The sequence below is a fragment of the Silurus aristotelis genome (assembly GCF_946808225.1).
Source record: "Silurus aristotelis genome assembly, chromosome: 2".
NCBI lineage: Eukaryota > Metazoa > Chordata > Actinopteri > Siluriformes > Siluridae > Silurus > Silurus aristotelis.
This window is the reverse complement of record NC_139575.1, coordinates 5280657-5293876: the sequence shown is the minus strand read 5'-3', so window position 1 is coordinate 5293876 and position 13220 is coordinate 5280657. Positions and strand designations below refer to the sequence as shown.

General features: G+C 38.8%; 1 protein-coding gene across 2 annotated transcripts in view; it reads right to left on the bottom strand.

Annotated features, from left to right (window-relative positions):
• Positions 1-252: 252 nt before the first annotated feature.
• The window catches only part of sema5bb (sema domain, seven thrombospondin repeats (type 1 and type 1-like), transmembrane domain (TM) and short cytoplasmic domain, (semaphorin) 5Bb), a 76878-nt gene continuing 63910 nt past the window's right edge, over positions 253-13220 (bottom strand). For both annotated transcript variants that reach the window (XM_083562648.1, XM_083562649.1), the window contains exons 16-22: positions 11790-12018; positions 11058-11276; positions 10271-10441; positions 8685-8822; positions 7971-8009; positions 7478-7686; positions 253-4230 (exon numbers count right to left, since the gene is read on the bottom strand). In XM_083562648.1, the coding sequence (XP_083418774.1) occupies positions 4069-4230; positions 7478-7686; positions 7971-8009; positions 8685-8822; positions 10271-10441; positions 11058-11276; positions 11790-12018 (1167 nt within the window). In that variant the 3' untranslated portion in view covers positions 253-4068. The remainder of the gene's footprint in view (positions 4231-7477; positions 7687-7970; positions 8010-8684; positions 8823-10270; positions 10442-11057; positions 11277-11789; positions 12019-13220) is intronic.

The window sequence follows — 13220 nt, the reverse complement described above, 5'->3', positions numbered from 1 at the left end:
TCAATTAACCTCATTAGTTGCAAAAGGGTTTTCCAACTTTTTAATAAAAAATTTTTCCAGACTTTTGTTGCACCGTCCCCAACTTGCATTTGCAGATTTTTTATTATTAAGACATAGCCTGTTTAAACTTTTTCGAATATTTTTTAAATGACTAGACAGAGCTGTCTGTATTCAAGGCTGGCTGTGTCTAATTCAATAGAACTTGGTGAAATTAAAAATGGTTCAAAATTATGCTTATATAATAATAAACTCTGGTTATCTTTCTCTCACATTAAAATTGTGTCTGAAGTGACAAATATAATGTAATAAATATGCCAAAATAGAAGAAATCCAAATGCGAGCCAACTTTTTAAAGTAAAAAATACACAATGTAGTCCTTCTCACAGCTGAGACATCCGAAGTTTACTTGAAGTTTTATTGTTTATGATGTGCAGCATACAAAAATAGAACATAGCAAAAGTTCACAGTGTGTAGAAAGGCAGTGACGGTGTGATGAAGAGCCGCTATTGCATAAGGAAGCGTAAACCATTGCTGGAGTCTTAAACAGAATCAGATACCTCACACCACATTACTGTAGTCATACAGCACACTTCATTTCCCTTCGGATGAGAATACTGTCTCGCCGTTCCATAACCGCAAGCTCAAGTGATGTTTGTAAGGTGATTGTTAGCTGAGCATCAAGTCGACATCATGAGCATGAGTGAGCTGTGATCTGATGCAGTCTACTGTAAAGCCTGGTGAGGGAAGCTGTTTACCAACACAGAAGAACGGAAGGGCGGAAGAAATTTTTTTTTAACTTGAGATAGGAAGTAAGTATGGAAGAGAGAGGAATGAAAAAAAGATGAGAAACAAATCACAAAAAAAGAATAAGATGAAGAGACAAAGATTGAAAAGAAGGAAGGAAGGAAGGAAGGAAGGAAGGAAGGAAGGAAGGAAGGAAGGAAGGAAGAAAGGAAGGAAGGAAGGAAGGAAGGAAGGAAGGAAGGAAGGAAGGAAGGAAGGAAGGAAGGAAGGAGAGAAAAAAAGAGAAAGTTACTACAAAAGTTGAAAGGAAAAGTAAGGGAATAATTAAAGGAATAAAAGGAAGGAAGAAAAATGAGAGAGGAAAAGAGAAAGAAAAAAGGAGAAATGTATAAATATAATGAAAAACAGAGGAAGTAAGTCTAAAAAAGAAAGGAAGAAAGGGAAAACAAAAGTAAGGAAGGAAAGAAAGAAGAAAGGAAGGAAGGAAGCAAGGAAGGAAGCAAGAAAGGAAGGAAGGAACAAAAGAAGGAAGGAGGAAGGAAGGTAGGAAGGAAATAAGAAAGAAAGGAAGAGAGACAGAACTCAAGGACTGAAGGAACAGAAAGAAGGTATAAAAGAAAAGGAGGGAAACAAAAAAGCAAGGGGACAGGAAAAGTAAAGAAGGAGAAAGTGAGAAAGGGAAAAATTTTAAAAAGTAGAAGAAGTAATGAAAAAAAGAGAAGGGAGGAAGGAAAAGATGAAGTAAGAAAGGAAAAAGAAATCAGGGACAGGAGAAACAAAGGAGGATAAAGGAAGAGAGGGAAATTAGTACAGAGGAAAGAAAAAGAAAGAGGAAGGAAGGACAGAAGGAAGGAAGGAAGGAAGGAAGGAAGGAAGGAAGGAAGGAAGGAAGGAAGGAAGGAAGGAAGGAAGGAAGGAAAGAAGGAAGGAAGGAAGGAAGGAAGGAAGGAAGGAAGGAAGGAAGGAAGAAAGGAAAGAAGGAAGGAAGGAAGGAAGGAAGGAAGGAAGGAAGGAAGAAAGGAAGAAAGGAAGGAAGGAAGGAAGGAAGGAAGGAAGAAAGGAAGGAAGGAAGGAAGAAAGGAAGGAAGGAAGGAAGGAAGGAAGGAAGGAAGGAAGGAAGGAAGGATGGAAGGAAGTGCAGGCAGGTGTGTGTCGATAATAATTGTGTGTTAAGACCCTAACAAGCGTGTAGTTTCACTCAGTGCGAGTTTAAAGGAAGCTGCTGATTGGTCAGCTTCTGTCACACACCCCTTTTGACATCATCCACTGGCAGTTTGAATAAAACATATTCCCTCAGTAAACATCAAAGAGAAAGTTTTTACTTTGATTTTAAAAAAATTCTTCAAGAAATGTATTAGTATAATAATCGCACCTCTCCCTAAAACAAATCTACACAACTCGCTTTCTGTAGTCGTGTGTCACACACTTCAGACTTCATTCGTCTCAGAGATGTCTGGAACATGGAGAATAGAAACAGAATACAATTGTGAGGAATAGGAGCATTGTCCCTGCCTTACACACACACACACACACACACACACACACACACACACACACACACACACACACACACACACGGGGTAGAAATACTGGGAAAGCTTTGATACTGTTGTGTCTTGTACTCAGGGACTGATACCAATACTGATACCAATTATTCTGTTTAGTATTAATCAGTTCGGGACTTCACAGAACAATAAGCTCAGTTTCTCTTTCCGTGGTTGGACTATGTGTGTGTTTACACACTAGCTCCCTGGTTAAGTTTTTGGGTTACTGATCAGAAAGTCAGGGGTTTAACTTCCAGTATTGCCAAGCTGCCAGTGTTGGGCCCTTGAGCAAGGCCCTTAAACCTCTGTGCATTAGGGCAGTTGTATAACGGCTGACCCTGCACTCTAGGATATGTGGTATCAAAAAAAGTGTGTTAATTAGCAACACATTAGTTTAGTTTAGTTTTTTGTCAAAATCACTACTGATTGTTATGAATAACAGGTGGGCATGTGGTAGCTCAGTGGGTAAGATGTTGGATTTTTGATTAGAAGGTTGTAAGTTCAAATCATAATCCCACCAAGCCGCCACTGTTAGGCCCTTGAGCAAGACCCTTACTGCTCGGTTGAATAAAGGAAATAATTGTATGTCACTCTGGATAAGAGCATCTACCAAATGCCTTAAATGTAAGACACATGCTTTAAAAACTATCGTTTTTTTGTTACTCAGCCATGCTGGAAATGTTCCTGTGGAAATGTTTTAACAGGATACTTGTATAGAAAATGAGTCCTCTTTTCATCAGTAAAAAATCTCATTGTATCATGGATCAGATATTGGAACAGGTATGGCATCAGCATTGGTATCGACAAACCCCTGAAAAAGTCGAATATTATTACAGTGTTGTTACACTGTTAATTACATTGTAATAACACCGTTGCGCCACTATAACATTTCTTTTGGTTTCTGGCTTCTATGTTGTATATACAATAATTTAATAATAAAAAAAAAAAATCTACACACAGAAATCATAATCACAGACAACCATGTACATTCGCTCATTTTTTTTTTATACACAACTAATTATACTGTACTTTTTGGTGTGTGTAACACACTAAGTTGCATTGTATGTTCAGTTTGATATGTTAGTATAAGTTAACAACCATGGTTTGGTTAAATTCAGCTGTGTGTCTGTTTGAGTCTAAAGTGTGAATCTTACATCCATCCCGAGGCTCTGTTTAGCGCTAAAAGCCACATTAGACCCCAGTGATGCTCATGTTTGTGAAGGTAGTGGAGGAAAACCTTTTTTAAAAAGTGTACAGCGACTTACTTCATCATGGCATCATCAAAAAAAAATTCATGTATTAAATGTGATGGGATTGGACAGTCAAAGCGTAAATGGATCGATCAATTGTTGGTGCTCCGAGTACGACAGTAATAAAGTAGTAAAACAGCGCAGTCTAGTGTGAACACTGTGCCACATCCCAATCAGGCTGAGATCACAAGGTCTGGAAAACTAGAATTTTCCATCCTTTGTCTTTGTGGAAGACTCAAAAGATCTGTGAATCCTACCCAAAAGTGTCTTTTAGACAAGTTTCCATATTTTGGTCAAGTCGTTGAGAGGTCATGTCTTTCATTCCACCATCTGTCCCTTTGAGCCCTAAATGTCCAAAAACAAGGTAAAGCTTCCAGTAAACTTCCTCATTTGTTCATCCTTGTTATCTTTTTTAAAGAACAAGAAAAGTGCTGAGCTCTTTTGAACGTCCACACACTCCATCGGTTCAGAGCTGACTCAGCATCACGGCACCTGCGATAACACATGGCTCAGAAGACGTGAGTCTTGGTTCAGCTGTGCATGTAGTTCCTGCAGGGCGAGTCTAAAGAGGGGAAGTCGTATTTGCCCAGTGGAGGAGCGTAGTAGGTGGTGGTGTAGACGTTCGTCTGGGGTGGAGGAGGAGGGTAGAAGTTACAGCTCTCGTCTGGAAGCAAGTTGTTCTTGTTGAGCGTCTAGAAGACATAAAAGACATTCTCTGAACATTATTATCTAAAACTATTAACCAGTGTTACCATGTTAAGATTTGAATAGGCCCAAAATCCAGCCAGTAAAAAAGGGGATATATTTCTTCATTTAAGATATCATAATAAGATATAGTTTATCAATCTGGCAAACATTTTAATCGTTTTAACCCTGTGTGTGGCAGCATGAATCTTGAACCAGTCAGCCTTTATTAGTGTTTGCTGCAGTCTCATTTTGACCACTGCAATAATAAATCTGTGGAAGTTAAGTGCCGCAATGAAGGTTTCAGTGTCATAATTAACAGTGTTGGACGAAGTACACAAAGCATGTAGTTGAGTAAAAGTAGAGATACAGTAGGTAAAATATGAATCCAGCAAAAAGAAAAATGTCCCTTTAAACTTTTACTTAAGTAAAATTACAAAAGTATTAGAGTTAAAAATCTACTTAAGTCTCCAAGTACTATGATTTATTAAGGCTATAATGTTCTTATTATCATTTTTATCACAAGATTTTAGATTAATCCACAGTTGTTGATGTGAAAAGGCTAATGTTACTTTTAGCACACGATCTATTAATAAAATGACATTAATGAGTCAAACACTGATTGATATCTAATAAATTATCATGAACCCAAAACCTTCTTTTCAACAACTTCAAAAAAATCTTACAAATAAGGCCACAGGTGTTGTGGCGAGTTCGAGTCAGAAGTTTCTTCCAGACTTTCTTACTTTCAAAATGTTCTGCTTGATGTTCAACTGATGCTAAACTGTTTGTTCGTGCTAAGTAGATACCACCAAGCGGCAATGGCGGTTTTAGATTGACGCCACGAACCAACGCCTCCCCCATTGATTAGTTTCAGCTTTGAAAAGCTACTCTCTGCTTTAGCTACCATCACTGGATGAGTGAAACATCTCAGAGCAGTCCACAAATTTAAAGACATTTTTAAACTCAATGTTATGTATAAACATCACCCTAAATGCTAAATCATAAATCCCTAAATCCTAAATTAATTGCACAATTAAATACATGTCATTGTGCATCATTTATCCAACCCTCAGAACCAAGAACCAAAACAACTCCTTGGCTAATTGTGGGATCTTTTTAGTACAATCACAGAAAACCTTTATGACATCACCTCACTTTAAGGGAACCAAATCAATAATTGCTGTTTAACTACAATCCAACTGGACAATTTAAGTTGTAATTGTTTTGTTGCTACACACATTATGATAAACTACATACAGTGGTACCTTGACCTACGAGTGCATTAATGTACAAGTTTTCCGAGATACGAGCGGTCACTCGGTCGATTTTTTTGCTTTGTTACGTGAGCAAAAAATTGAGGTACGAGCTCGAGACGCCGCTGCTAGATGGTGAAGCGAAGCCAGAAAGCGAAGATTGTGACGAAAATTAAGATAAGCAAAGAAAAAGTAAAAAATTTAGTTTTAGGGATACGTAGTGTACAGGTGTAATAGTTAAAAAAACGAGTTTTCCCTCCGCCTCCGCTAATCTAATCTAATCCAATCTAATAACAGGAAGCACAGCATAACCTAAGATATACAATTATTAGGCCTAGCCTTATGCATTAGTCTTTAATGTCCTTATAACGAGTTAAATGATAGAGCAGCATACACACCTTTATCTTATGCATGTTCCCATCTAATTTGTGCTCCTGGGAGTTTAGACCATTTTTTTGTCATCCGTAATTAAAATTTTGATTCAGTTCTCCTTACTGACGTCACCCAGCTTTAGGATACTTTTCCAGTCAGTGGATGCACAATCCAATTCCCAACCAGGTTCATTGACTAAGACATCATATAATAATTGATGCAACCATGCAAATAAGTGGTAATAAAACATTAATAAAAATTCTACTGATTATTATTTTTTTTGGCGTGACACCCCCTGGCAAGATGCCGCCCTGGGAGGCTGCCCATGTCACCTTGCCTAAATCCGCTACTGCCAAGCAGCAATCAAAATAAGTTTAAAACAGAGCGCATGCTCGGCCCTGATTGGTGGCTTGCTACGCGTTTGACCAGTTAAGTTTTTATTCACTTATTAATAAAAAGAAACGACTGATTTCGTGAAATGTAGTAAATAAGATATCTGACTCTTAAATGTACTGAAGTCCATGTAAAAGTCTCCCCAAATGAAATACTTAAGTAAAGTAACAAATTACATTTACCTCATTACTGTCCACCACTGATAATTACACATCTACAATGACAAGCAAATCAATGAACCATAAACTGAAATTGTAAATCAAATCTTCCTGAAGTATAACACTTTGTAAGCATCCACTGTTGACCTCCTACACTTCCTGTACACCCTTAACACTTTCCTTATTCCATATTCGGTTATTCCATATTTATGTTTCCTGTTTCCAGCTTCCCTTTTTGACCTTTACAATTTTTCTCCTGCTTGTTTTTCTGAAATCTAGTGACTGTTTCGAGCAATTCTTCTTTTTTTTTTCTTCTCCTTAGTCTAATCTAGTTTAGTGTGATTTTTCGGTATCCTGTGCTTTTGACCCCTGTCAACTTTTATGAATTTCATGAATTATTAATCACTCTGCCTGGCTGTGCTTCAAATGACTTCAATAACCGTTTAACTCAAACTCTGTGTCCTGGCCACCCAGCATAATGTACAGATTTTAATTAACTCTAGGTGTCATTTTATCGGTTATGGCACCAAACTAATTATAGAACTTTCTGGCATAGAGCTCTGAATAATTAAAGTTCCTGCACGATAAAATAAGACCTTTACAGTTTCTCTCCTGTTTTCCATTATGTTCCTTTACATTAACAGGCACAGGTTTGTGTACAGGTGGGAATGGAAAGAAGAAATGAGGGCAATGTCAGCTTGATAAATAGCAGCCTTTTTAAATGAACCACAGTTGTTGGTAGTTTCAGTATATGATGGACAGCTCTATAACAAACACATTCTTTTATTTCAACAGTCTGGCTTGTAATTGCACCACATTATTAAGTAAATAACATAAATTATTCAGTAGCTTCACTGAAAATAATAGGAAAATGAAATATTTTCAAGCTGCTGAAAGTTACCTCCATGGCTGCTGGAAGTTTATGCGGCTAAAACTCTTTTGAACAAAAAACAACAAAAAAGAGTGATTTATTAATATTGAATAATGAATTTGGAAACATCATCACATTGCTTTTGTAGTAAGCTGTAAGAACAGATGATGGGACACATTCAGAAATGTCTGTGGAGCATCAGTACCTTAAACTCCATGGGAGTATATTTCTCATTCTTGGGTGTGCTGGTGTTGTGTTTGTTTTGAAGGTGGTTGGGCGTGTTGGGATGGATCACCACAGGCTCCTGGATGGGTTTGTAGACCTTCTGAAAGAATACGTAGGCAAGAATAGATCCCAGCAATGCCACCAGGAAGGAGACGGCGCCAGTCAGGATCAGGTGGAAGAGGGAGAAGCCTTAGAGCGAGAAAGATGCAAAGCTGAGTTTAATTCTTTCTCCAGAGTCTGTACTGTTTTCTGTGAATTAACTGATTGCTGTACTTTGATCATTACTCGTTACTGAATTCAAGCTCCACAGAATGACTTATAATTATATTTCCAAAGTGATTTGCTAGCAAGTGAGTTTTATATCACATGGTTGCTACACAACAAGGAAATCAGCCCAATAGAGCACATCATAGGATAGTATATAGCAATGTAAACAGTGGGTAATGAAGGAAGGATGATTTAAATTTCCTTACCTCCACAGTTTAGCCCTTTCTTCCCTCCTGCTGAGCCGACTAGAAAACAGAAATAATTGAAAAGAATTGCATTTATTTTGTTCATTATGTAGGTCCTAAAAGGCCATGCATAAAAATAAATGTTTATTTTTACAACCTAATTTTCTTGTAATCTTATAACACAGCAAACATTGTTTCCTTTTGAGTACTTTTCTGTGTATTACTCATAATACATGTTCCTGACGCAGCATCATTGCAGCATCATGGATGATTGCGCTCACATTTACTTTGATCAGGAACTCAAACTGAAACAGCTCTGTGTCCTTCACTGATTGACAACTTACATATAAGAAGGAGGCTGTCAGGTCTGTTATACACCAGAAACATGCACTAGTACATTGTGAGAAAACAGTCGTTTTTTGGAGAAGATTAAAAGAAAACTAAGTGGTGATAACGAAAAAAAAAAAAACGTTCGTTATGTGAAGATCACGAGTCAATTCTACTGCACACTTCACTGCTGTCACACTGTCCTCATACATGTCATGCACCACCCTCACATACTTCTATGATGCACATGACTATCTCATAATTTCCCATAACAGCACATCCTGAAGTGTTCCATTCCTTTCTGAACAACAAAATATTCAAATATGTGGTATAATGTGGAGTAAAGATTAGTAAAATGTTTTACAGAGTAAATGTGGAGAGATGTGGAGATAGACAGAGTAAACTTACCTGCACTTTCTTTAGGAAGACACCGTCTCTGATCTGTGTGGTTCCCTCTACAGGGGGCGGGGCTTATCTCACACACTCGAGTACGGTACTGAAGGCCATCCTCACACTCGGTCCATTCTGTCCACACCCCCCATCCACCTATGTCACACACACACACACACACACACACACACACACACACACACACACACACACACACACACACACACACACATTAACAGTGTATATTCCTAAAGTCCTGTGCCTGTGACATTATAGGATTTGGACAAAATATTCATTTGTCTCCTATACAGTGAGGAAAATAAGTATTTGAACACCCTGCTATTTTGCAAGTTCTCCCACTTAGAAATCATGGAGGGGTCTGAAATTGTCATCGTAGGTGTATGTCCACTGTGAGAGACATAATCTAAAAAAAAAATCCAGAAATCACAATATATGATTTTTTTTAACTATTTATTTGTATGATACAGCTGCAAATAAGTATTTGAACATCTGAGAAAGTCAATGTTAATATTTGGTACAGTAGCCTTTGTTTGCAATTACAGAGGTCAAACGTTTCCTGTAGTTTTTCACCAGGTTTGCACACACTGCAGGAGGGATTTTGGCCCACTCCTCCACACAGATCTTCTCTAGATCAGTCAGGTTTCTGCCCTGTCGCTGAGAAACACAGAGTTTGAGCTCCCTCCAAAGATTCTCTATTGGGTTTAGGTCTGGAGACTGGCTAGGCCACGCCAGAACCTTGATATGCTTCTTACAGAGCCACTCCTTGGTTATCCTGGCTGTGTGCTTCGGGTCATTGTCATGTTGGAAGACCCAGCCTCGACCCATCTTCAATGCTCTAACTGAGGGAAGGAGGTTGTTCCCCAAAATCTCGCAATACATGGCCCCGGTCATCAGTGGTCCCAGCTCTTTTCAGGTCATTGACCAGCTCTTCCCGTGTAGTTCTGGGCTGATTTCTTACCTTCCTAAGGATCATTGAGACCCCACGAGGTGAGATCTTGCATGGAGCCCCAGTCCGAGGAAGATTGACAGTCATGTTTAGCTTCTTCCATTTTCTAATGATTGCTCCAACAGTGGACCTTTTTTCACCAAGCTGCTTGGCAATTTCCCCGTAGCCCTTTCCAGCCTTGTGGAGGTGTACAATTTTGTCTCTAGTGTCTTTGGACAGCTCTTTGGTCTTGGCCATGTTAGTAGTTGGATTCTTACTGATTGTATGGGGTGGACAGGTGTCTTTATGCAGCTAACGACTTCAAACAGGGGCATCTAATTTAGGATAATAAATGTAGTGGAGGTGGACATTTTAAAGGCAGACTAACAGGTCTTTGAGGGTCAGAATTCTAGCTGATAGACAGGTGTTCAAATACTTATTTGCAGCTGTATCATACAAATAAATAGTTAAAAAATCATATATTGTGATTTCTGGATTTTTTTTTTTTAGATTATGTCTCTCACAGTGGACATGCACCTACGATGACAATTTCAGACCCCTCCATGATTTCTAAGTGGGGGAACTTGCAAAATAGCAGGGTGTTCAAATACTTATTTTCCTCACTGTATATATGTGTGTGTTTATGTGTGTGTCTCACCATCACACTCCTGCATGTTGCACAGAGCCTCCTCAGTATGCAGGCCAATGCAGATGTCGCCAGAATTGGAAGGGGCGGGGTTTGAGCAGGTGCGAGTGCGTTGGTAATGCCCGCCCCCACAGGAGGTAGAACATTCAGACCAGGATGACCAGCATGACCACGACCCCTTTACTACATCACAAACACACAAACTGTTATTTCTCAAAAATAAATAATAAGAAATAAAATTAAAATTTTTGTGCTTTAATACTGATTTCAGCTGTCAGGTTTTATATAATCATCATCATCACCTTCACAGTAATTACCCACACTAATGTTGATCATGAATCAGTTTATGCAACTAAGAAGTGTTTTTTTAAATAGATTTTATTCTAGTTCGGAACTTGAATCAAATCATGCACTAAAATACAGATGGTCCCCGAGTTACATTGCTTTGACAATTTTTCGATCTTACGAGGACGATAGCGATGCGACACAATTGTAAAAATATGTGTGTTTATGGACATTTGTGTTCATCAGCTGCAAGGGTGTTAGTAAATCAGTGATCTGTTTGCTAAATTATGTACTGTAATTTGCTAAATTATAAACAAATTACAGTAAACTACCCCATACTGATCACTATTCTTTAAAACTCCTGGGTAGGTTAGGCCATGTCTCGATTTATGATATTTCCAGTTCACGATAGTGTCATCAGAACGCATCTCTATCGTAACTCGTGGACTACAAATCTTTGACTCCAATTCTGATTTTAATTCTGGTTTTGATAATGTGTACTGGGTTCAGGTACCTGAACATGGCTGAGTGTTACAGTCCTGATACTCCACTGGTGTTCCACTGCACAGGAATGCAGGACTTTTGCCATCAGGATTGACACACAAGCGCTTACGTGTTCGAAAACCTCTCGAGCACTCTTTGGAACATGAAGACCACGTCTCCCAGGGCAACCAGATGACCCCCTGCACTGGTGTCATGGGTTGTGCCACACTCACTAATTCTTGTACCAGATCTACATAAAAGAGAGGGAAATGAGTGCTAATATTACTAATATTCAGAATCAACTTTACTGCAAAGTATCCGGGGTTCCATGTAAAAGGAATTTGTCATAATGTACAGTAGGTGTTGGTGCTTTAAAAAAAAAAAAGTAGACTAGAAAAACTAGAAAAATAAAATAGTAACATTGTAAAATATTAATAAAAAAAAAAGCAAAAAGTATTATGTAAATGATAATAATTATTATTGAAGGTACATGTAGGTGCATATTCCTTTGATAAAATTACACTAATGTTATATAATTGTCTCTATTATTTCTCTTTTCGGGCCCAATATAGGAAATTATTGTTTTGATTGAATGTAGGTGGTTTCTGTAGGGCATAGTGTGCATAATGTGCACAGAGAGTGTGTTTTGGGAAATGTGCACAGTAGAACACAGTGGATTTGTGATTGTGAGCTGAATTCATTACAGCACATGTTCAGAAACTAGACAAGCACTTAGTACATTGCATCACATGTTTGTTTTTACCGTCAGTCTCACACCCCGGAGCTCCGCCAGCAGGTGGGCAGTGACGCGTCTCTGTTTTGCGTTTGCCCAGCTGCAGGAGATGTGTGTCCGCCAGTGGTGCTCGACAAGTGTGTCTTACACGCTGCTCTTGTCTGACTCCGCCCAGCGTCACATTCACTGGGTACCATGCAGACCAGGGGGTGTATCGACGCACCTCAGGGCATGTCTCCAAATTGCACGTTCTGTACTCCTACACAAAAAATATTTCAGTCAAATTATCTGGTCAACTGCCACATTCAGACATCCATATACAGAGATCTTAGTTAGACAGCTGAGCAAAAGGGGGTTAAAAGCCTTGATCAAGGGCCCAGCAGTAAAGATTCTATGAACATGTGTCTGGTCTTTAATTTCCCATCCTCATCCTCCTTATGCTAAAACCAGTGCTGCATGGCCTGCATTTGCATACTAGAACCTAATTTGTTTGCATATTGAATGATGCAACAACACTCGCTGTTCCTTTTAAATCCAGCGTTTGGGGGTAATGTGTTACAAGTAACGTGCATTACGTAATAATATTACTTTTCTGGAGTAACGAGTAAAGTAGCGATTTAAGTTATAAATGTACACATTAAAATCTGAGTTCCTTTTTTTAAAAAGTAATGCGAGTTATTTTTCAGTTAAATTATTTTGCATTTAAAAAAAAATACTGAATTAAAACGAACGCAGTCACGTAGAATCGCGCACTCATACATGCGAGCCGCGGGCCAGAGCATCACATTACTGCGATAGAAGTATTCTTATTATTTTAGAATAGTCAAGAAAAAGGAGAAGGGAATAATCATTAAGTGTAGATTGTGTTGGTGAAAAGCTCTTGTCAACTGCAAAAAATATCACTTTAAATAAAAAAAAAACATCTGCATGCAAAGCACAGCACTACAGATGTGGAAGAGAGAGAGCCGAATGAAACCTGCACCCCGTCTCAAGCTAAACAAGAAAGGTTTGATTTCAGTTTACGTTCACCACCAGGTAAAACAATTAGTTAAACTGAACTCAACAAATTGGTGGCTGCTTTTATTGTTGAGAAGATGCAGCCGCTGTCCACTGTGGAGGAGCCACATTTCGTAATATCATTAGCAACATGTTTGTGACAGGGAAAAGGCCGGGGGGCGTGCTGCCCGATCGCAAAACCTTTACAAACTTTTTGGACAAGGCATATATGGAAATGGAGACAGAACTAAAGAAAACGTTTGCCGACTTGGAACATGTTTCCACCACTGCAGATCTATGGACTGCTCAGAATAAAAGTTGCTTGGGCATTACTGTACACTGAATCGATCCTGTTACTCTGCATCGCCAAAAAGCTGCAATCGCCTGCAGACGATTTCTTAAGAGACACATGTACGATGCCATCGCAGCGGAAAGAGAGAGCAAATTCACAGCTCATTTGCTCTT